This window comes from Zeus faber, assembly GCF_960531495.2.
Source record: "Zeus faber genome assembly, chromosome: 8".
Classification (NCBI taxonomy): domain Eukaryota; kingdom Metazoa; phylum Chordata; class Actinopteri; order Zeiformes; family Zeidae; genus Zeus; species Zeus faber.
In genome coordinates this window covers 1,718,696-1,740,035 of record NC_137195.1, presented here as the reverse complement: position 1 = coordinate 1,740,035, position 21,340 = coordinate 1,718,696, and the positions used below count along the sequence as shown (strand labels likewise).

The following is a 21,340-nucleotide window of genomic DNA, read 5'->3' as shown; positions in this document are numbered from 1 at the left end:
ATGGTAAATTATGTTACATTTCACAGACCTAGATTCTCAAAAAGAGCAGATTTCACAGGTTTCTAAAGAAATACACCACATTTCACAGCGATGATTAAATTACTTTTTACTTTTTTAATTCTTATTTTCCAAGCGCACACAGTTCTCGTTCAAATCCCATGTAACAACGTGACATTCCAGTGTTTTATATGTTTAATGGATCCAACGGTGCCAAAAAAAAACAAAAAACGATCCAAAGGCACCATTGTAAAAAGACTCACTTCGTATGAGACGAGCCTTAGGGACCCACCTTCACTCCCTACGCATGATTAATCACAACTTTAGTCAAACTCTGATTTGTGAATGAAGGTTGTGGTCAAAAAAATTCACTAGGCCTCGGCGAAAAATAAAAAAAAAAAGCCTCAGGACCCCTCCCGCACGACCAGCACAGCCTGCGCCGCCACTGCTCATTTGGTGGGATGACGTCCAAACCCTCAGGGAGCGAACCTTGCACATGAAGAGGCAGATTTCAGGACACATGACGTCATTTTCACGGCCGGGAATTTGGTAGAGCCCTCACTAGGGGGTCCAGCCTCCATGTCTGATCATCTCCCTCCTGCTGAATCAGGGGAAGTCTGGAGCAGTTGAAGGATCTTTGTCTCCAGCTCCTGGGCCTTAGCGGCGTTCTCCCCCCCGCCTCTCTCCCTCGCCACCCTGAGCCCGCACAGAACCGACTGCAGGGCGTCAGCGTTCTTCACCGCCTCCATCTGGTCCCGGTCCACCCGGAGCTCCTCCGCCCAGTCCATGTAGGCCTGCAGCAACCCCAGGTCGTCCACAACGTTTCCGATGATCCGGAGCCCTGGGCGGCGGCGCTCCAGCTCCTTCAGCCTCCTCTGGCCTTCCTCTCCAATGTCATTGCCGACGATGCTGATGGAGTTTGAGAGGAGATACATCCTGAAACACCTGCCCATGTCTGACATGAGCCCTTGGCTCATTTTTACAAAAGAAGAATGTGGCTGGCATTGCTGTTTTTCTTATTTTTTAAAGAGCGGTCAATCCAGAGTGTAGTGCCATGTTCTGATATAAGAAATATCAGAAATATAATAAATAATATGTGTTTGATTTTTATCCTAATTATGCGATACAGTAATTTCTAAAATTCTATATTATAAAAAAAAGGTATAAGGAGACATTTATTATCCAATGTTAATAATAAGATCAATGCTTAAAACACAATAACCCCAACAAAAAAATCTTTATTAATATTACTTATCTCGTTTGACTAATGTTTTTAATAAGAATTACATATTTAAATCAGAGATCACTGTTTTGTTTTTTTATCACATAAGGTCAAGTAGGTGTCCTCTCACGTAAGTGTCTTCAGAGAGGTGTTCTTGCTGAGGCAGTCCACCATGTTCTCGGTTCCCAGCTCTGAGATGCCGGTGATGTCCAGGTAGAGTTCCTCCACTGTGCTGTTGCCTTCCAGAGCGCTCCACAGCTCTCCAACACCAGTGGGACCCAAGTTGTTTCCACACATGCTGCGCGGAGGACAACGCAAAGAAGCTGTATGACACCGCTGCACGGGAAGTCAACGTTTGATGAGCAGCATCTCAGGTTATTTAACGTGAGGATACCTCACATACTTACAAAAGCTTTTTCACCAGGCATTCGTCTGATTTCAAAACAGCAGATTCTAAAATAGCTGCCTGCCAATCCAGGCAGTTGTATCTCAGACTGAAACAAAAATATATGAATGGAAATATATTAATTGTTTAGATGCAGGAAAATGAATCGACAGGATTTGTATGTATATCAGTGTCATACACGGACTTCTGACGGGTTAATTACTACATAAAGTATGACTCACTAGAGCGATTCACAGCGATGTAGAATGGGCCCCAGTCTTTGGAGGCCCCTGTTCCCAATGTTTGAGTATCCCAAGTTAAGCTCCTCTAATGCGTGTGGGGAGAACTGCAGGACGTAGTGCATCGCAGCGCAGTCAACCACGTTCAACTTCATCTTGAACAGGTTCAGTCTCTTGATCTCTGGTGCCGCGATTCTGGTGGCGTCCTCCATGTGCAACTCCATCAGGCAGTGGAGAAGGTTTAGGGCTGCCTGGTTTTCCAGTTTCCTACCTTTGAACTTGCCCTGGAACCACTGACCCAACGTGGCGGGGAGGCTCTCGCTTTGCTCCACCGGGGTCAGAACCAGCCCTTTCAACTGACCTGCCAACCGTGCGCGCAGGAGACCCATGAAGAAACGTGTGAACATCTGCAGGCTTTCCAGATCGGTCATGTCTAGGTGTTTGCTTATCAGGAGGGAAGCACTAGAGGATTGCGGGTGCTTCCCATAGCACCAGTAGTCGAGAGAACCTATAATATCCAGTTGGCTGTTGAGGTTGATTGCACAGTAAAGTGCAGCCAGGTGTTCCTGAACCGTCAAGTGGAAAAAGGAAAACATCTCCACCTGTTCTCCATTAAGTGGCTGCAGGAACTGACTGAGAAAGGTGCTATGGACGTCAGTGGGTGTTACGCCATATTTTTCCAAGTCCACTCGGTCAAACATGATCTTTTTCTTCAGAAGGTTTTCATAAGCCAGCTTCCCTAGACTGGACAGCTGCTCCCGGACAAACAAGAGAACTTCAGCCCTTGGAGTACTTCTCTCTGTCCTTCCCTTTAGCGCATGGTGCTTAACTGAAGTGAACAGGTAGCAGAAGTAGACCTCGCTGACGGTACGGGGCGGGTGTAGCTCCAAGGATTTGAAGTGGTGTCTGTGTCCATCACCTGATGAGAAGAAATCCCCCATGGCCGTACAGATGATGTAGCAGTAGAGAGGGATGAACGACAACACAAAGAGATTGTCGTTATTCAGGATGTAATCAAAGACTTTTGCAGCCACTTCTGGGTCTTTGTAGAATTTGGAGGTGTACTCCTTGACCTGGTTCTCCTCAAAGCCCAGCACTACACAGCATCTCTGGAAGAAACGCTTGGGGGCCTCAGTCGATGGCCTCATGGTGAGGATGACTGAAGCCTCTGGAAGAAGGCTCCCTTTTATCAAAGCCACTATGATCTTTGCAACTGGAACCTTGGAGTCCACATTGATGTTCCCGTCAGGAGCATTCCAGCCCAGGTTGAATTTGAACTCGTCCAAACCATCCAAGATGAAGAGCAAGGAGCTTGGGGATGCAAGAAGGTCAGGGAGCACCGTCTTCAGGTACAAGGACCGCTCCAGAAGGAGGTCCAGCAAACTCAGCGGTGCTTCTATCCGATTAAGCTCTCTGAAGCGTAGGTCAAAGACACATGTGAACTCACGCAAGCTCTTGCCTATCGCCCACTCATAGACCAGCCTCTGCACGGCCACGCTCTTTCCTATGCCAGCGATGCCCTTCACTTTAACCCTCTTGGGGGGTCGCCCTGATGCTCCTTGGGCGCTCAGAAGGTGACACGGCTGTATGCGCTGGCACGCCTGGTGGACGTAGATACAGGCTCGTCTGCCAGCCAGGTCAAAATATTCGTGTTGGTTGCTGTCAACTAATTCGTTGTCTTCTGTGACAAAGAGGTCCGTGTAGCGGATCTCTATATGAGAGGCAGAGTTTGAAGCCTCTCCCTCCCCTTCCGAATAACATTTGAGCTTCTCTGTACGTTTCAGAAGTGTTGTTTTATGAGCAGCGATGGGAACTGTAATAGAAAACAGACTTAGGCCATGGGTCGATAATGTAAATATGTAAACACATTAAGATAAACACATTGGATAGTGGCATTTAAATGTTACATAATGATTGTGAATTATTTCACAGATCTTTTCCAATAGCAACTATTCGAACTACATCATTCCTGGGGTACCTCGCATGTTGGCCAACTTTACACTCTTCATAGGTTTCAGCTCCTCTTTATCTGCGTTATAAAGAAAACAAATAAAAACAAACAAAAAAATCTTGAATCTTGAATCTTGAATCTGTCACAAATTGTCACAGCAAAGCAAACTGTAACATACAGACAGCGTCAAACTGGAAAATTTGAAAATTGGCTCTTATTTTAAAAAATATGTCTGGAATTGAAGGAAAATACATGAGGAGCTATTAATCTTTACCTTTAATTTCAGTAGTTATGGTGAGTCCCTTGCTCTTCCCCTTGAACAGCTTAGCAATAGGACCTTTGGACTTTTTGTCTGTGGAAATATACAGTAAAGTTCATAGCATTTTTGGGTAGAAATAAATGCAGTTAATCAAGAATCATACCACAGGGACCCGTCTTTGGTTTGATAAGATGAAATGCTGCAGACTTTCAACAATCTTCAATATTAAGTTCAACGCCCCTTGACTTGGTGTGGATTACCAACGACTGATCCAGAAACTGTCCCTAGCATGATATTTACCCGAGCCATGGCAGAGGAGCTTTGTTTTTTAATTATACTCTGTTAATCATTTTCCCACAGGTCTTACTCAGGGCAGAGAAGCTTTGATGAATTGCATTCTGAGGCGTTTATCGGAGTTTATTGCAATGCAATGAACAATAAAGAGTACATGTATGCATGTTAATGGATAAATGTCTGAAATACTGAATACGATAATGTTCACTTTTGATAATGCAAGTGTTATTAATTGCAAACCCACTAAGTCCATGTGAGGTTGAGTCTTGGTTGTGTGTACCCGGACTCCTTCTTTACACAAACATGCATGGCAAGTCTTTGACACTGACACCAGTTGACAGTATGTGCATTTACATGCAGGCACACCTTGAATTTGTACAGCTGCAGGTCTTTTGCTCTGCTCTGTGCGAGCTCCGCAGTGTCTCTCCACCCAGAGCTGCAGGTCTTTGCAGTAATAGTCCTGCACCTCATGCAGCACCTCCAGGAACGTTTGGCTGCTCTCCTCGCTAGCACACACTGTCTCCAGAGCTTGGGCGACAGCGTTGGTGGGCGACTTCTCCAGCAGGGACTGGTAGAGCGCAGGGGAGACCAGGTCAGCGTCACGGAGCCACCGCAGTAAGGGTGCTGGGTGGTCGCGGGTCCAGTTCAGCAGCAGATCTCTCTCAGACTGAAGGAGCTGCTTGGTGGACTTCATGATGGCTGATTACAATGACATACATGGGAAATAGAAACAGTGCTACGCTTAGAGCTATCGCAAATCATATCGCTTGTATATTATTGACATGACATGAAGTATGATAATATTAATACCACCAAATCAATACTAATTTGAGATGAGAACAAACTAACTCTGGAACAAGTTGAAACAGTAAAAGTAAATGCATCGACTTGAACAGGATATTCTTAAACTCTTAAAAAGTTTTGCAGCCTAGTGCTCGGAACATGCATCAATGTCTTTAAAAGTTGCTGAAATTACAGTTCAAACATCCATTTAAGTGAACTCCAATACCAAATAAACAAAACCAAGGCGTACCTTTTAAACCTACACATCCACGCTCAGAACTCTTCTCTTGCTGTTGAGTCGGTGGCAGTAGAGATCGTCTTGTGCGTAAAGCGCAGCACTTCAAACAGCCGCTCAAAGTTCAGAGTCCAGTAAATTCACTCTTTATGACTCAGCGGAGGATTTATCGCAACGTACAGAAGCTTTCCAACCCTGGGCATTGTCAGGCTCGATGGTGCAAGTTCCTCCAACCAGGCCTTGAAGTATTTCATGCATATAGTACGAGAAGAAACTCAACGGTAGTCTTGATTGATTGGACAATTCTTTTCATGATCCACTACACAAACAGGGGTGAACAAAATCATGGGGAGGCCAAACGAAAAAGGAGTTTAACTTTGAAGCAACTAAATAACAATTACCAACATAACCGCAATGGTAAAAAAACATCCGGTTGATTGTCAACTAGCCATATGTGTCAGCGGTAAAAATATCATAAAGTGATCGTTGACACTTAGATGGATGGATCACAGTGAGCAGTGTGTGTTCCCAGCTCAGAGGAAATGGTTTGCATGAGGAGTGTGAGTCACTCGGTCATGTGTCTCAGATAAATCCGCTGTAGTCTTTGTTTTCTTTGCAGACACTTACCTCAGAAAGTTGCATCCGCCGCTAGACAGAACGGCTGACCGAGTCTAAAGCGACCAAATTCCTCAACATGAAGTGGGCAGTCTGAATTCGTATTGAGTAGGTGGAACTAGAGAGCGGCCGCACACGGGAATGGGGCTTAAGGGGCCGTGCTGTGTGCAGCTTATTGGACCATCTCAATGGAATGTCCTTCAATGATTCTAATCGTGTTGCGCGTTAAAAGATGTCCGTGTTACATGGTTGTCATTTGTGCAAAATACACGGTGTTGTGGCACCGTGACACCGGTTTAACGACTGCTCCTTGTGTTGGACAGGCTCGCTGCCTCCGTCTGGACGACATGTCTCCGCTCCATGTTGTTTTCTTTGGTGAGTAACTGTAGTTTCTTGATGAATTTGATGTGTTGTGAAGAAGGAGTGACCGCTGACACTGACTTGAGTAAAATAATAGATTTATTACAAAAGAACAGCATGAGACCAAACTTGCCATGGACATCCAGGAGAGAACCGAGCCGGATGGAGTCTTTTATGCTTGACCAGAGACAACGTTGACCATCTAATTCCCCTACATAGGTCACAGGTCACATTCCACCTCCCTTATCACAGGGACCCCTGGTGATGTGCTCTCTCTCGGGACCCCTGGCACCGTCCCTTAGTAATTATTTTATACGATGGGGCTGTCTTGGGACGCCACACATTCGAAGACACCTCATAACTCAAAAGGAATGTTTATAGATGTGGCTCCAGGACTGCTGTACTCTGCCTCATGTTGTGGATAACTTTATTGACTTGCATCTTTTTTTTGTAAGTGGCAAAATAACAACTGGGATAAAAATATATTTTTGTAATATTATATTCTGTATTAATATAATATTAATACAGAAGTCTATGTTTACTTAGGGTTTGTTTTATGTCTGTTTATCATTACGTTTAGTGTATATTACCACAGTGTCTGCAGTTAACTGTTTGTATTGTGTATTTTACAATTTTTTAATCTATTTCCATTTTCTTTTTTATATTTTCATTGTATTCTGTCTGTCTATCTATCTATCTATCTATCTATCTATCTATCTATCTATCTATCTATCTATCTATCTATCTATCTATCTATCTATCTATCTACCTATCTGTCTATCTATCTATCTATCTGTCTATCTATCTATCATCTATCTATCTATCTGTCTATCTATCTATCATCTATCTATCTATCTATCTATCTATCTATCTATCTATCTGTCTGTCTATCTATCTGTTTATCTATCTATCTGTCTGTTTGTCTGTCTGTCTGTCTGTCTGTCTATCTAATAAGTAATGGAAGATGTGAACACCATAGTCCACCTGAAATTCGGCTCATGGTTTGTTACGACTGGTTTCACAGAGTTTATTTGGAATATTTTAAGATCATTTACATAGTAGGGTAAATAAAGAAGCAGGTATTATAACAAAATTAATAACTTGAATCTATATATTGGTATTAATTAATAAAGCTCCCATGGATCCTAATTCTCTAAGTCTCTTGAGGCAATTGCAAATTCTGAATTGTTTGACGTGTTGTCCTTGTTTTTGGTACAAGATAATACATGGTGTGAGGTAACCAAGTGCCTCACGCACCATTCCCCTTTCTAAAAATATATGTTGATTGTGAAATATTTCCCGTTCAACGTTGGACATACAGTACATTTGTAGTCATTTGTAGTCAGTGACATTCAATTCCCTCTTCTCTTGAGCATGAAGAAACAGGGGGTTGCACACTTACTGACCTTCATCATATATATATGTGTGAAGGTATTATACATACAGTATATATAGGTATATTATACCTATTATTATTATTATTATTATTATTATTATTATTATTATTATTATTAGAGGTCCATCCATATGGGACGGAACCCTATTGTCATTGTTCAGATTTTTATTATTTTCATTCTCCTTGGCACTTTTCGGGCTAAAAAAACAGGAGGACCGCTGCAGCTAAGAAGACGGTTGAGGTGTGGTTAGAACTGAGACGTCTCAGACATCTGGTGGTTCAAGTTTCATCTCAATCGATCCACATATGGAGCAGGAACTGGTGAAAAGCTGATGAAATTGAACTGGAAGTAGCCCAGTGTTGGTGCATCGCCCACACGCCGGCGCGGTGCCCGGCGCGGTGCCCGGCGCGGTGCCCGGCGCGGTGCCCGGTGCGGTGTCCTTTTTTTGCAGCTTTGGATCCTGGAACTGTTTCACTTCAGTTCCAAACGTTAAAGAAGTTGATGAGTGTTGGAGCCGTTTGAATGGAAGCGTGTTGTTGGGAACTTCCACAGGGAGTCATGTCCTTCCACAGACACACTGTGAGGCAGGACTCTGTGGACTACAGGAAGTAGACAGGGACCTGACAGGAAGTAGACAGGGACCTGACAGGAAGTAGACAGGGACCTGACAGGAAGTAGACAGAGACCAGACAGGAAGTAGACAGAGACCAGACAGGAAGTAGACAGACACCTCTCATCTTAGGATAAAGTCACAACACACATCAAGTGGATCCTTGTTTTAGTAATTCTGTCTCCAGGACTCACCGGTCACTATGTGAGTTGATGCTGCGTTCAGGGGAAACTCAGAAAATTAAAACTCGTTTTAGACATAATGCTGATGTAAAGACAAGCGACAGCACGAACAGATGTTACGTTCCACGGGAAATCAAAAATTTGAAATTGGTGTCGATAATGGACCCGTGTATCGCTGCCTGCAGCTATAATAATAATAATATTATTATTATTATTATTATGGATCCATAATATCAGATTTTTTTTCGGATTTGATCAATATTTCTGTACATTGGGAGCAGAAATTTGTGAAAAACTGTCATGATTTTAGCCTAAGTAGAAAAATGTTGAAGCGATGTGATTATTTTGAGGAGCGGGGCGCTTTGTGACATCATCATCCAAAGTTTACTAAGTCCAAGCTTTGTCTCTTGGAAGCCATTCGCATCCAGCCACGGACAACTTGAGCCGATGCTGCCTTTAATGTCACCCGGAAAACTGCAACTCGTGCTGCGCTTTACAAAACCCCAAAAACTATAATCGGTCGTACAAGGCGCAGTTGCACCGCAGGAAGTTCTAAGGACCTTTAGAGGAACCAACCTTTTCTTTTGTGTCGGCACTGCTTGATCCAGGAACGACCATAATTAGGCCTGTAACGGTATACCGTTTGAAGGTAGACCATGGTATTGAGCAATCACGGTTCTCAACTGTAACCCTTTACCTGTAGTACTGTACTTCTTCTTCTTCTTCTTCTTCTTCTTCTTCTTCTTCTTCTTCTTTCTGGGCGGCTCCCGTTATGGGACGGCACAGGGGATCATCTGCCTCCAATACCTTCTGTAAACTGTGCCCACAGTACAAAATTGAAGATGTAAACTTTAATTCACGTCACCTTATGTTGCCGCTGCGTGGTAGCGAACGGCCCAGTGTTGTAATAATCCATCCAATGAGTAATTGCGCCAAGCGTCCTATTCCGCCAGAACTGCTTACGCCATTATCGGACACGGTGCTTTGCATTACTTACTAGTGAATTACTAGTGAGTACCTCCTGTCCTAACCTACAATTACTTAGCACCACCTTGCAGTATTTATTGTTACACTAATGTTGTTGTTACACTAATCTCTGTCGCAATGTAGCTTGAATGTTATTCTCCCTTGTAAGTCGCTTTGAATAAAAGTGTCTGATAAATTACTAAATGTAAATGTAATGTAAATGCACTTGCCTGTGCGTGGGAGCAAGTTTAAACAAAGATGGCGGAATGCGACACTTGCCTAAATTACTTACTGGATGGATTATTACAACATTTGGCTGTCTGCTACCCCACAGCGGCAACATAAGGTAAATTCAAATTTACACTCGTAGTTTACACTAATATTCGGGCCCGACCCTGAAAGTTTGTCGGCCACGACAAAATCCGGTCAAATTCAGGCTGAATAGTATATTATTAGTATAAGTAGTAGAAGTATTCATTATTAGTAGCGTAATAGTCTGATCCCAGCATTAGCATTATCATTATTATTATTATTATTATTATTATTATTATTATTATTATTATTATTATTATTATTATTATTATTATTATCAATATTATTATTATATATTTTTTCCTTGAGTGTGAGTTATCCTCACAGCTGTATCTCAAGCCTGAATTGGCAAATCATTTTCAAATTTGTCACGGTGATAAAAGCCAGGGTAAAGCCAAGTTCCAAAGATTCTAGTGCCAATTCGGCCACAGGGGCCACAGGTTGAAAACCTCAGCTCCGCCGCCCTGCTTGACCCGCTTGACCTGAGACCTGGAATTGGTGGATACGTCATTTCTAAGGCTGAAGAAATTTCCGTCTGGATGGATGTTCCTCCATCTTCGAAATACTGGAAATACTTTCAAAATAATTGGTTTTGGGTGTTGCTTCATTGGGTTGTTGTTGCATGTTGTGAATATTTTTCTCATTCAAGCCGAGTCTCTTCTCTAACGGACGCTGAAGATGCGTGTGGTTTTCAACGCGCTGTGTGTCCTCACCCCTTCACAGCCGCAGCAGCCGTGTGCACGGCAGCTCCGGCCTCCTCTCCCGTTCCCTTGGTTCCCGATAGTATCCCCGCCCTGGCGGGCTCCTGCGTGCTGGTCCCCTGCTCCTACAGGGGCCACGGCAGGATGGAGGTCAGGCTGAGATCCAGAAGAAAATACTTCTCTGTGTGGAACACAGCGTTCAACAGCGAGGCCCCGCCTCAGGTGAGCGCCAAGTTCCGGGGCCGCACATCCCGTCCCGGGCACAGGGCGGGCGGGGACTGCTCCCTGCAGATCGACAGGCTAAGCCTGGACGACGCCGGCGACTTTCAGATCGCTCTGAAGGGCCACCGTGAGCTGAGATGGGGCAGGGCACAGCTCTTCAGTCTGGATGTTTTGGGTGAGCGGATAACATGTTTCCATTCACATTTTTAGGGATTTCTGAGACAATGACGAAAAGGTTGCAATAAATAAGAACATTTTAGTGAGTTGGGTTGAAATTTTGATTATTATATTACTAACATTGATGGATTTTCTTCCAAGGTTGGATGTGTATTATTACACTACATTGACTTGTTAATCTCAATTATTTGTCAGAATAACAACATTCAGCTTAATAAACTGCAACATATTATAATGAAACTGTAATAAATGAGAATAACCATTCATTATTAACGCAGTCAATACTGTTGCATACACATTATTAGGGATCCAGCCTGTAGGACTGGGGAAAGTTTCTCAGAATTTTAAAGTAAAACTATCTGGAACACCAACCAACATACAAACACGTTTGACGTCTTTTTTTAAACGCGCTTAAAAAACACCTCGTGGTTGAATTTTCATCCAAAGCAATCGACATATGGAGCAGAAATTAGTGAAAAAACAACCAAATGTGATCAATATACAGACACCGGAAAGCATTTCACGCCAAAATACGTCCACCTGGTTTAAAGCATCTGGAACACAGACTTCTGCGTAACTTACAAACACGGTTGAGGTGTCGTTTAAACCGCTATGTCACAAGGATCTTGTGGTTTCAATGTCATTCAAATCGATCCATATACGGAGCAGATATTATGTCATTTCACAACATATATGTATGCTCGTATGTATGTGACAAATAAACATCTTGAGATATTCGTGAAAATTTGAAAACTTTGACCCAAAATATTCAGTTGGTCTTGTAAACTGACACGTCACTATTCACAAACAAATGAAGAAGTTGAGTTTTACAGAAAGACGCTTTATGACGTCATCATATTATAAATTATATCCACATTAAGATGCTTTATGATGTCATCATCCTATTTACTATAATTGATATTTACAGTAAGACGCTTTATGATGTCATCATATTATTTACTATTAATTATATTTACAGTAAGACGCTTTATGATGTCATCATATTATTTACTATTAATTATATTTACAGTAAGACGCTTTATGACGTCATCATATTATTTACTATAAATTATATTTACAGTTAGACGCTTTATGACATCATCATATTATTTACTATAAATTATATTTATAGTAAGATGCTTTATGACGTCATCATATTATATACGATAAATTATATTAACAGAAAGATGCTTTATGACGTCATCATATTATTTACGATAAATTATATTTACAGAAAGATGCTTTATGACGTCATCATATTATTTACGATAAATTATATTTACAGAAAGATGCTTTATGACGTCATCATATTATTTACTATAAATTTTATTTATAGTAAGACGCTTTATGACGTCATCATATTATTTACTATAAATTATATTTACAGAAAGATGCTTTATGACGTCATCATATTATTTACTATAAATTATATTTATAGTAAGACGCTTGATGACGTCATCATATTATTTACGATAAATTATATTAACAGAAAGATGCTTTATGACGTCTTCATATTATTTACTATAAATTGAATTTACAGTAAGATGCTTTATGACATCATCATATTATTTACTATACTGTAAATGTACAGATTCTGATTGCCAATGTCCAGTTGGACTCCCGTTGGACTCCAGTTTAGACGTTACCAAACTATGGATTTACGCGTATATTTATATTCCTAGCCTTTATATTCCTTCCTACAAGCTTCCTACCTGGTAGATGTCAGTAGATCTGTTATATTGATATTTTAAATACATGGTCCACATTACTTTGCCAGGATTATGAAGAATAGAATAGCATCACAGCGTCCAGTCGAAACCTCTGAAATGTGTGACTGAGTGATGTGTTCAAGATCCAGTGAGGCTTCGCAAAAATAGAAGCCGTACAATGATTATTACTCACAGAAATGTTTTTCGTTTTTCATGGAAATGTAACTTCCTGAAAACGTAATCCAAGTAAAAAATTTAACTCAACTTTACAGATAAATTATGTAAACTTGTAACTCCATGACGTAATTTAAGAATGTTTGTACGTTTAGTAAATTGTGATGCATTTCACATAAAACAAAAAAATGTAATACGTGCCTATACAAAAAAGCTGGACCCCTTGTATTGCTGCCTGCAGCCATTTTTATAATATTTATTATTATTATTATTATTATTATTATTATTATTATTCACGTACAGAAATACACCCCCTCTCACAGCCTTTTTTGGTAATTTATCTCCATCTGGTACAAAGCGTGCAGCATTTGTGTATTTTGTATATTCTGCATATTGTATTTTCGGTTTTCTTGTTTTTTAGACTGTTAAGTATTACATTATCAGGCTACCTGCCTGTTTGCACTACAATGCACCAATTATCACCATGTATAAAAATGTACAGATTCTGATTGTGATTCTGACAGAAACTCCCGAGCGTCCGGTGATCAGCGGCGTGACCTCGGCCTCCGAGGGCCAGCGGGTGACGCTGAACTGCACCGTGCGTCTCTCCTGCCCCGCCCGCTCTCCAACTCTGCGGTGGCACTGGGACCGGGGGGTCGGGGGCAACAGCACGGAGAGCAGCGGCGGCGGCGGGAGCGGCCGGCCCGTCCTGACCACCGTCCTGTCCTTTGCCGCCTCGTACCCCGTCAAACCCAGACTGAGGTGTGAAGTGAGATACCACTCAGGACAAACGGCCGCAGCCCTGATGGAGCTCCACGTCACCTGTGAGTGGACATTTCTATTTCTACTTTAAACGGTATAAGTTCTTGGTCTTAAATGTAACTAAAAGTACTACAAGTAAAAGTACTCCAGTGCACTGATAAAACACAGCCTACACTTCCTGTCAGGTCTCTGTCTGGCCTATACAATACTTCATAAAGTACGACTGAACCTGTTTTCTACGCTCACGTTCTATGCTCATGCAGATCCTGATTACAATTTACAATAAAATACTACAGGTAAAGTCATAGTAATTCAGAATGATATACAGGCATGAATATGAATCCAGATAATTTTTTTCCAACAAAGTCACCTCACTGTGTTGGGAATGTAGTGGAATAAAAGTCGAAAGTCTCCAAAACTGATTGTACTCACAGTAAGTACACACAGTGATCAGCCACAACATGAAACCAGTGACAGGTGAAGTGAATAACATTGATCATCTGGCTCCTGGGATATATATATATATATATATATATATATATATATATATATATATATATATATATATATATATACTATTATATATTATAATTATATGCTGTATATACTGTTATATATTATTATTATTATTATTATTATTATTATTATTATTATTATTATTATTATTATTATTATTATATATGCTGTTATATATTATTATTATATATAGTATATAGTGTTAAATATATATATATATATATATATATATATATATATATATATATAGTGTATAGTTATATGCCAGGCAAGAGGAAAAGAGGAAGCCAAAGAGAAGCTTTATGGAGGTGCTGAGGGAGGACATGCAGGCGGGTGGTGTCAGGGAGGAAGATGCAGAACACAAGGTGTTGGAGGCAGATGATCCGCTGTGGTGACCACTAACGGGAGCAGCTCAAAGAAGAAGAAGAAGAAGAAGAAGAAGAAGAAGAAGAAGAAGAAGAAGAAGTGTTATATATTATTATTATATATATACTGTTATATATTATTATTACATATATTGTGTTACATATTATTATTATATATACAATGTTATATATTATAATTATTATTATTTTTATTATATAAAGTGTTCTATATAATTATTACATATATAGTGGTATATATTATTATTATACATATAGTGTTATATATTATTATTATATATATATACTGTTATATATTATGATTATATAAATAGTGTTATATATTATTATTATTATTATTATATATAGTGTTATATATTATTATTGTATATAGTGTTATATATTATTATTATATATACAGTGTTATTATCATTATTGTTGTTATATATACAGTGACCATTTTTGGAGGCAAAGGCTGTGCACAAACCACCAAGTCTTAGTGAATCTGAACAACTAGAAAAGAGCAGTAAAATTAATGTTAGTCACAGTTAGTGTGTGTAGTATGTGTAGCTATTGTATTCAGTGCAGGGTTTAGTCATGGGTTCGTGCAAGTTGTTGTTGAAGTCCTGAGGTATCAAAAATGTCCAAATCTCTGGACAGAGACGGTGCTGCTGTATCTCCTTCCATGAATTCAACATCATCTGCTTATTTTCGTGGCGAGGCACGGATGAGTCGTACAGATTGAACCCGCCCGACTCTCTGAACGACCTTCAATCGGACCCGTCCCTCTTGAATTGCCTGAAGTGCCCGGCGCAGAGTTTGGGAGGTGCACGCCCTCACGAGAAATCACTGCGGGACGCCGCCAGGAGCCGCCGCATGGACGTCGTACATGACACGGGCACTGAACTACACAAAGCAGCTGAGCACGGTTCAGATAGAAGGAAGATCAGTGGGCTGTGTTGCATGTCCATGTCCCGTCGGTGCTGGTGCTCCTAAAATATTCAGTAGGAAGCAGCAGTGCTACTTGTGAAAAGTTGGAAAAAGGAGGAAGAAGAGCTGGTATACTGGATCAGTACAGTGTCTGGTGCTGTTGGTTGATCCAGTTCAACACACTTAAAAATCCCTGCGAACTGAGACAGCTCGTTTGGGGTCAATGCAGCAGAATGATTTGACTTGTAGTCGATGAAAAAAAAAAACTGAGCTTCAAGCTTGAATTCAGTATCTCTTTTTTCTGCAGTCTGTGTTGTCTCTATTCGATTTCAACTACGCCCGCTCTCTGTATCGCCCCCAAAGTTCCCCCCAGAGACGTGGCGGTCCAGGTGGCGAGCGCGGCGGTCCAGGAGGGGGCGAGCGTGCTGCTGACGTGCGCCTGCAAAGCGGACCCCCCGGTGACGGAGTACAGCTGGTCCTACACCCAGCGCGGCCGCCCCGTCAGCCTCCGCTCGCCCACGCACAGCGTCCGGCTCTACAACGTGACCCGGGACGTGAGGGTCCGCTGCTCCGCCCAAAACCCCATCGGCCGAGGAGACTCCCCCCCCACGGCCCTGCCCATGCAATGTAAATGTTAGGGCGGTGAAGCGGACGCTCCAGGTTGTAGCTTTGTGTCCAGTCCAGAGACGGTGATGGAGAGGGAAGCAGCGTAGGCAACTACACCTTCCAGCACCAAACTGAGTTATTGAAGAAAACAAATATCTATCATTTTTACTTGACTACATTTCTCACACAGTGGCAGTTACTTTGGTTTGAAAAACATCAGGATTTCAGTTTGTATATATCTTATTTACTATGTGATATATAATATAATATAATAATGAAATATTACTCCGACGCCACACCTGCTTCTTTATTGTAACTTGTCATGTGATCTGCAGGATCACTCGTCTGCAGGATAAACAGTTCCGTAACGCTTGATGAAGTCGTACAATGAATATGACAAGTGCTTCTACTCCTCCAGACAAGCCGTCCATCGCCCGCTCCTCCAGCTGCCGGGTGGAGGGGTTGCTGGTTCAGTGCCGGTGTTTGGTGGACGCCAACCCCAGAGCGGTGGTGACCTGGAGCGTCAACGGGAGCTCACCCCCGGGAGGCTTCAACGTGTCGGGGGCGTCGCACCCCGGGACGCTGGGGGCCACTCTGAGGGGCCCCATGGAGCGGCCCCTGACGGTGCTCTGCCTCGGTGTGAATCCTCTGGGAAACGACACGCTGCTCCTGCTGCGGGGGGAAGGAGGCGAGTTCAGTGCAACAAGCACTTTTTTATGGGTCAGTCATGAATCAAAAACCATTTTGGAGGTACTGTCCTATTTTTTGAGTGAGATGCTGTCGTGATGTAATGACTAAAATGTATACCATGACAACAGACACTACATGCCGTGTGTGTGTGTGTGTGTGTGTGTGTGTGTGTGTGTGTGTGTGTGTGTGGTAGGGTGGGCAGGGGTTATCAAAATGATATAGTAATAAAATGTATAAAATAAATGAAGTAATTAATTAAGTAATTATTTGAATTAATATTTATTTTATTTAGTACTTAATAATAAATTTATTTATTTATGAATGTAATACTTAATTAATTAATTAATTAAGAATGTAATTAGTTGGTTGGATTATTATTATTTATTATTTATTAGCCCACTAACTAATAAAATTGTAAATTAATTAATTGATTAAATTATTACACTATTAAATTATTATTATTATTATTATTATTAATAATAATAATAATAATAATAATAATAATAATAAAAAAGAAACAAAAAGTGAGTGTGTATGTCTGTACTGCATATATATATATATATATATATATATATATATATATATATATATATATATATATATATATATATATATATATATATATATAATATTTAGGGTTTTTTACTTACTTACTATATACCCTGACACAAAATGAGTCTTGAGTGAAAGTACTACATTGACATTTCTACTTCATAAAAGTAAATAAACACTTGCTCTTAAATGTACTTAAAGTATTAAAAGTAAAGTTATTTGTCATATCCAGTGTCCTGATATGAGTCACTGATACTTGAAAAAGGACTGCTGTACCTTTTTATTTCTTCAGGTGATGCTCATCCAGATCCTGGTAATAATTATCAATAAAATAGTGGAAATGGTGTCCTAGTCATTTACAAGGATATGGAGCTAATGGATCTTTGATGAGCAGTGTGAGATCCAACCCTGATTTATGAAAACAAAAAAAAAAAGCTAAAGTAACCTGACTCTGTTCGAAATTTAAAAAACATATAAATTTGCTTTGAAATGTAATGCAGTAAAAGTCGAAAGATTCCGAATCAAACAAACTTAAGTAAGCACAGGTGCTTGAAAACTGCCCTTGAGTAGATTAACATAGTTAGTGTGTTGATCAGATGCTGATACGTCGGTGGCTGGTCTCCTCTGGATGCTGATCCCGGCTGCAGCCGTCGCTCTAGTGGTCTCTTCCTCTCTGCTGCTGCTCTGCTGCCGGAGGAGGGCGGGGCAGTGAGTGCTTCACAAAACACAACATCACTTCATTCGTCCACTCAATGGTTACAGCAGAAGAAGTTAAAGTCAAAGTGAAGTCAAGAAATGGGATAAAAGAAAAACACATAAACCTACGTGAACAGGAGTACCACTTTGCCAAATAGTGTGCCCGATATAGGCAAGTGGTGTATGCAGAAGTAAAGTAGAAATAGTGTACAGCAGCAGAGTGTAGTAATACTATGAATAGTTGTACTAGTAAATATGCTGGTATAGTAAACATATAGCTGTATTGTTCAAATACAGTATTTCGATCTGTCAAAGTGCACAGATGCCTATATCTGGCAGGTCCAATAACCAGCATCTCAGTTTTATTAGAGTTAAGAAGGAAGAAAAAGACGACATCCACCGATTAACTTTAGAAAGAAATGCCTCTGTTGTACGACAGTTGTTCGGGTTAGTTTGTTTTCACAGAAAGTATAATTGGGCGTCATCACCATAACAACGCCATATTTACATAAGATATCTCCAAGTGGTACCATGTAGATAGTAAATAACAGGAGGCCGAGTACAGACCCCTGTGGGATCCCAAGTTACAACACTCAGACGTCACATCGCTGCGACTGACGTTGTGTCCCGTCTGGATGAGACCTCAACCAGGAAAGTGGAAACCTTCTCATGTGAAATATCACAAAGACAATATTTCAAAGCCACAGAAGCCTCATACAAGAGGGAGAACTAAAAAGCGTGAAAAAAGAAGATAGTGACACACTGGTCGCTGGAATGACGTTTTGAGAAGTGACTTGTGTGTTTCCCCGTCAGAGCCGCCCTGAGGGGACGTCCCGCCGTGTGCCCTGCAGAGCTGGGACTCTACCGGGGCAGGACACCGCTCTACATCAACTGCACCGAGGTCACCAACGTTTACTCCAACGGCAGCTACCAGCTCGTCTACCAGAACTGTACCCCGCTCTTCGTCAGGGCGAAGCAGGTGTCTGATCAGAGCAGCCTCAAAATATCCAAAATATTTCTGTTGACAGTTTGTGTGATCCATCCTTAGTGTGTTTACATGGATCCATCATAGACACATGGTACAAACACACCATGTGTAAAGTATCTCATAGAATAGAGAATATTCAGTGTTCTACTTGATCTTTACATACACTTTGTACCATGTTGGATTTGTTCCTTTTGCAGACGCGTCCCATGGCTAGAAGAGGTGGGGAGAGGCGGGTTGGGGAGAGAAAAGGAAGAAAAAGAGGAGGAAAAAGAGGTGGAGGGACACAGAAGACCAGGCCGAGCAGGGAACAGCAAAACCCTGAACCAGAGACGCCCATATACCTGGAGATCCTCTGATCCCCGGGGATCCTACGCTCAGTTATGGCCTTCATGTTATGAATCATATCTCTTTTCATGTTGACATTTTTCCATCTTTCTAAATGTTCGGCTGGAACTCTTCTTCTGTACCCATGAATGTTTTTTATATGAAAGATGAAAGAGGGTTGAAAGAAAAGGGATACAGTTGAGATAGAAAGTGTCATTTAACAACTGTAATACTCACTAAAACATGTAAATACATTTGAAAAAAGTTCCAAAGGAAAGTGACTCAAATAAAGTTAAAAAGAAAATATACATAAAGAATATACCAGGATTGATAGTGAAATTGAATTAAATGAGTTGAGTTAAACTACTTTTTCAGCAGATGATTGCTCATGTAAATCCTAATTACAATCTACAGAAATAAATTGATAAACTTGTGATATATATATACACACACACACACACACACACACACATATATATATATAAAATAATAATAATAAAATCCTCATTCTAAAAGTGTCAAGAAATGTTGCTATGTTAGAAATGAAGTTGGGTAAAAAGTACAGATATCTGCTGAATCAATTCAATCAAATGAATGGAATTAATGGTAAGAAAGGAAGCCTCGCGTCAAAGTCCTTGGACCCGACTGAATGCGTTCCGCCTGCCGTCCGCTGGGGGCGCGCCAGCTCCACGGCGGCCCTCGCAGCCACAACACTGGTGTCGCAGAATAAGAACGGTCGACAATCCTATTGGTGGAAAGGGCCGAAGCGCGGAAGTGACGTCATCACGCATGCGCTGGCGTTTCGCCGCGGGATGAGTTTCTTGGCGAAGCTCTGAAATGAAAATGGTTTTTCCGTGTTTTCAAAAAGAAATAGTCCGAGCGACGGAGCGCGCCAACCTCGAATAAAATATGCGGATTATAATATAATTATAATTAAAGTGGAAATTAGTGTAGAAGTGCATCATTGAGCCGCAGCTGCTCCTTTTGTGTGGGACTCGGGTCCTGGTTTAACCCTTCACCTTCCACTCGCTACGCTCACAAAATGCCAGAAATCAAACTCAAGCACGTTGTGTCCTGCAGCACCGAAGACACGGTAAGTTGGATTTATTCAAGTTGCATTTCCAGATAGATGGAGAGATACACCGATGGACAAGTAGATGGATAGAAAGACGGATAGATGGAGAAATAGACAGATGGATAGACACATAAATGGATGGATAGACAGACAGACAGATAGATAAATAGACATATGGATAGACATAGATAGACACATGGATGGGTAGAGGGAAATTGTAATTACAGCATCTCATATCACAGTTACAGCATCTCATATCAAAACAATAACATTAGATTACAGGATAAACAAAGGCAATATGCAATCAACCTAAAGGTCTAATAAAAAAATACAAATTAATTGCAAAATAATTGCTTTAGGTTATTAAAAAACAACCTAAAGCTCAACTACACAATAGAATAATTTGACAATAAACAATAAAACATCTATATTACATTACATTACATTGATCAGACGCTTTTATCCAATGCGACTTACAATTATTCAAACAGCGACGGACGCAGCCATCAGGAGCAATGAGGGGTTAAGTGTCTTGCTCAAGGACACTACAGCATGCTAGCAGGAGGAGCCTGGGATCCAACCAGCAACCTTTAGATGACTAGACCACCAGCTCTACCTCCTGAGCTACCATCCCCTTATAGGTTGAATTAGCAAACAAGTGAAATGTATTTAATGAAACTAAGTAAATATTTTACTGAGTTCAGAGCTTGAATGATCACCATCATCTACCAACTGACACTTTTGGGCTCACCAGTACTGGTCGACCAATATGGGTTTTCAATGGTTGATGCTGATACTCAGAGAGTAAAAAAACATGAGATCATCTTTATATATCAGCCGATGTATATGTATATGTCATGTTTTTTTTACTTGCATCTGATAAAATACAATGATTTAATAATAATAACAAATGAGACACTAACATGCTGAACTTAAATGAACATTTATTTAACGCTAATGTTATTGTCTGAATTGTCTCTGCAGTGCACTTGTTTAAAATAAAACATGTATCAATGAAATAAATGTCCTCAGGTTATCAAAAAACTAAA

The 21,340-nt window shown here is 40.9% G+C and overlaps 3 protein-coding genes across 3 annotated transcripts in view; 2 read left to right on the top strand and 1 right to left on the bottom strand.

Moving 5' to 3' along the window:
* Positions 1-584: 584 nt before the first annotated feature.
* Positions 585-5,041, bottom strand: LOC307234155 (NACHT, LRR and PYD domains-containing protein 12-like; the record flags this gene model as incomplete). The annotated part of the gene is made up of 6 exons (XM_080005758.1): positions 585-906; positions 1,350-1,517; positions 1,627-1,713; positions 1,847-3,656; positions 3,822-3,872; positions 4,714-5,041. 6 exons carry the CDS (start codon positions 5,039-5,041, stop codon positions 585-587), a joined length of 2,766 nt encoding a protein of 921 aa, XP_079861884.1.
* A 5,611-nt stretch (positions 5,042-10,652) lies between these two features.
* Positions 10,653-19,530, top strand: LOC307234154 (B-cell receptor CD22; the record flags this gene model as incomplete). Its single annotated transcript, XM_080005757.1, has 7 exons — positions 10,653-10,905; positions 13,315-13,614; positions 15,724-15,987; positions 16,385-16,654; positions 17,805-17,916; positions 18,718-18,883; positions 19,090-19,530. The coding sequence occupies 7 exons, from the start codon at positions 10,653-10,655 to the stop codon at positions 19,246-19,248; spliced, it is 1,524 nt and encodes a 507-aa protein (XP_079861883.1). The 3' UTR covers positions 19,249-19,530.
* Positions 19,531-20,020: 490 nt separating this feature from the next.
* Positions 20,021-21,340, top strand: part of xrcc1 (X-ray repair complementing defective repair in Chinese hamster cells 1) — a gene marked incomplete at its 3' end in the record, with an annotated part of 29,902 nt that continues 28,582 nt past the window's right edge. Inside the window, exon 1 of the mRNA XM_080005756.1 lies at positions 20,021-20,309. Coding sequence (XP_079861882.1) covers positions 20,259-20,309 — 51 coding nt within the window. The 5' untranslated portion in view covers positions 20,021-20,258. The remainder of the gene's footprint in view (positions 20,310-21,340) is intronic.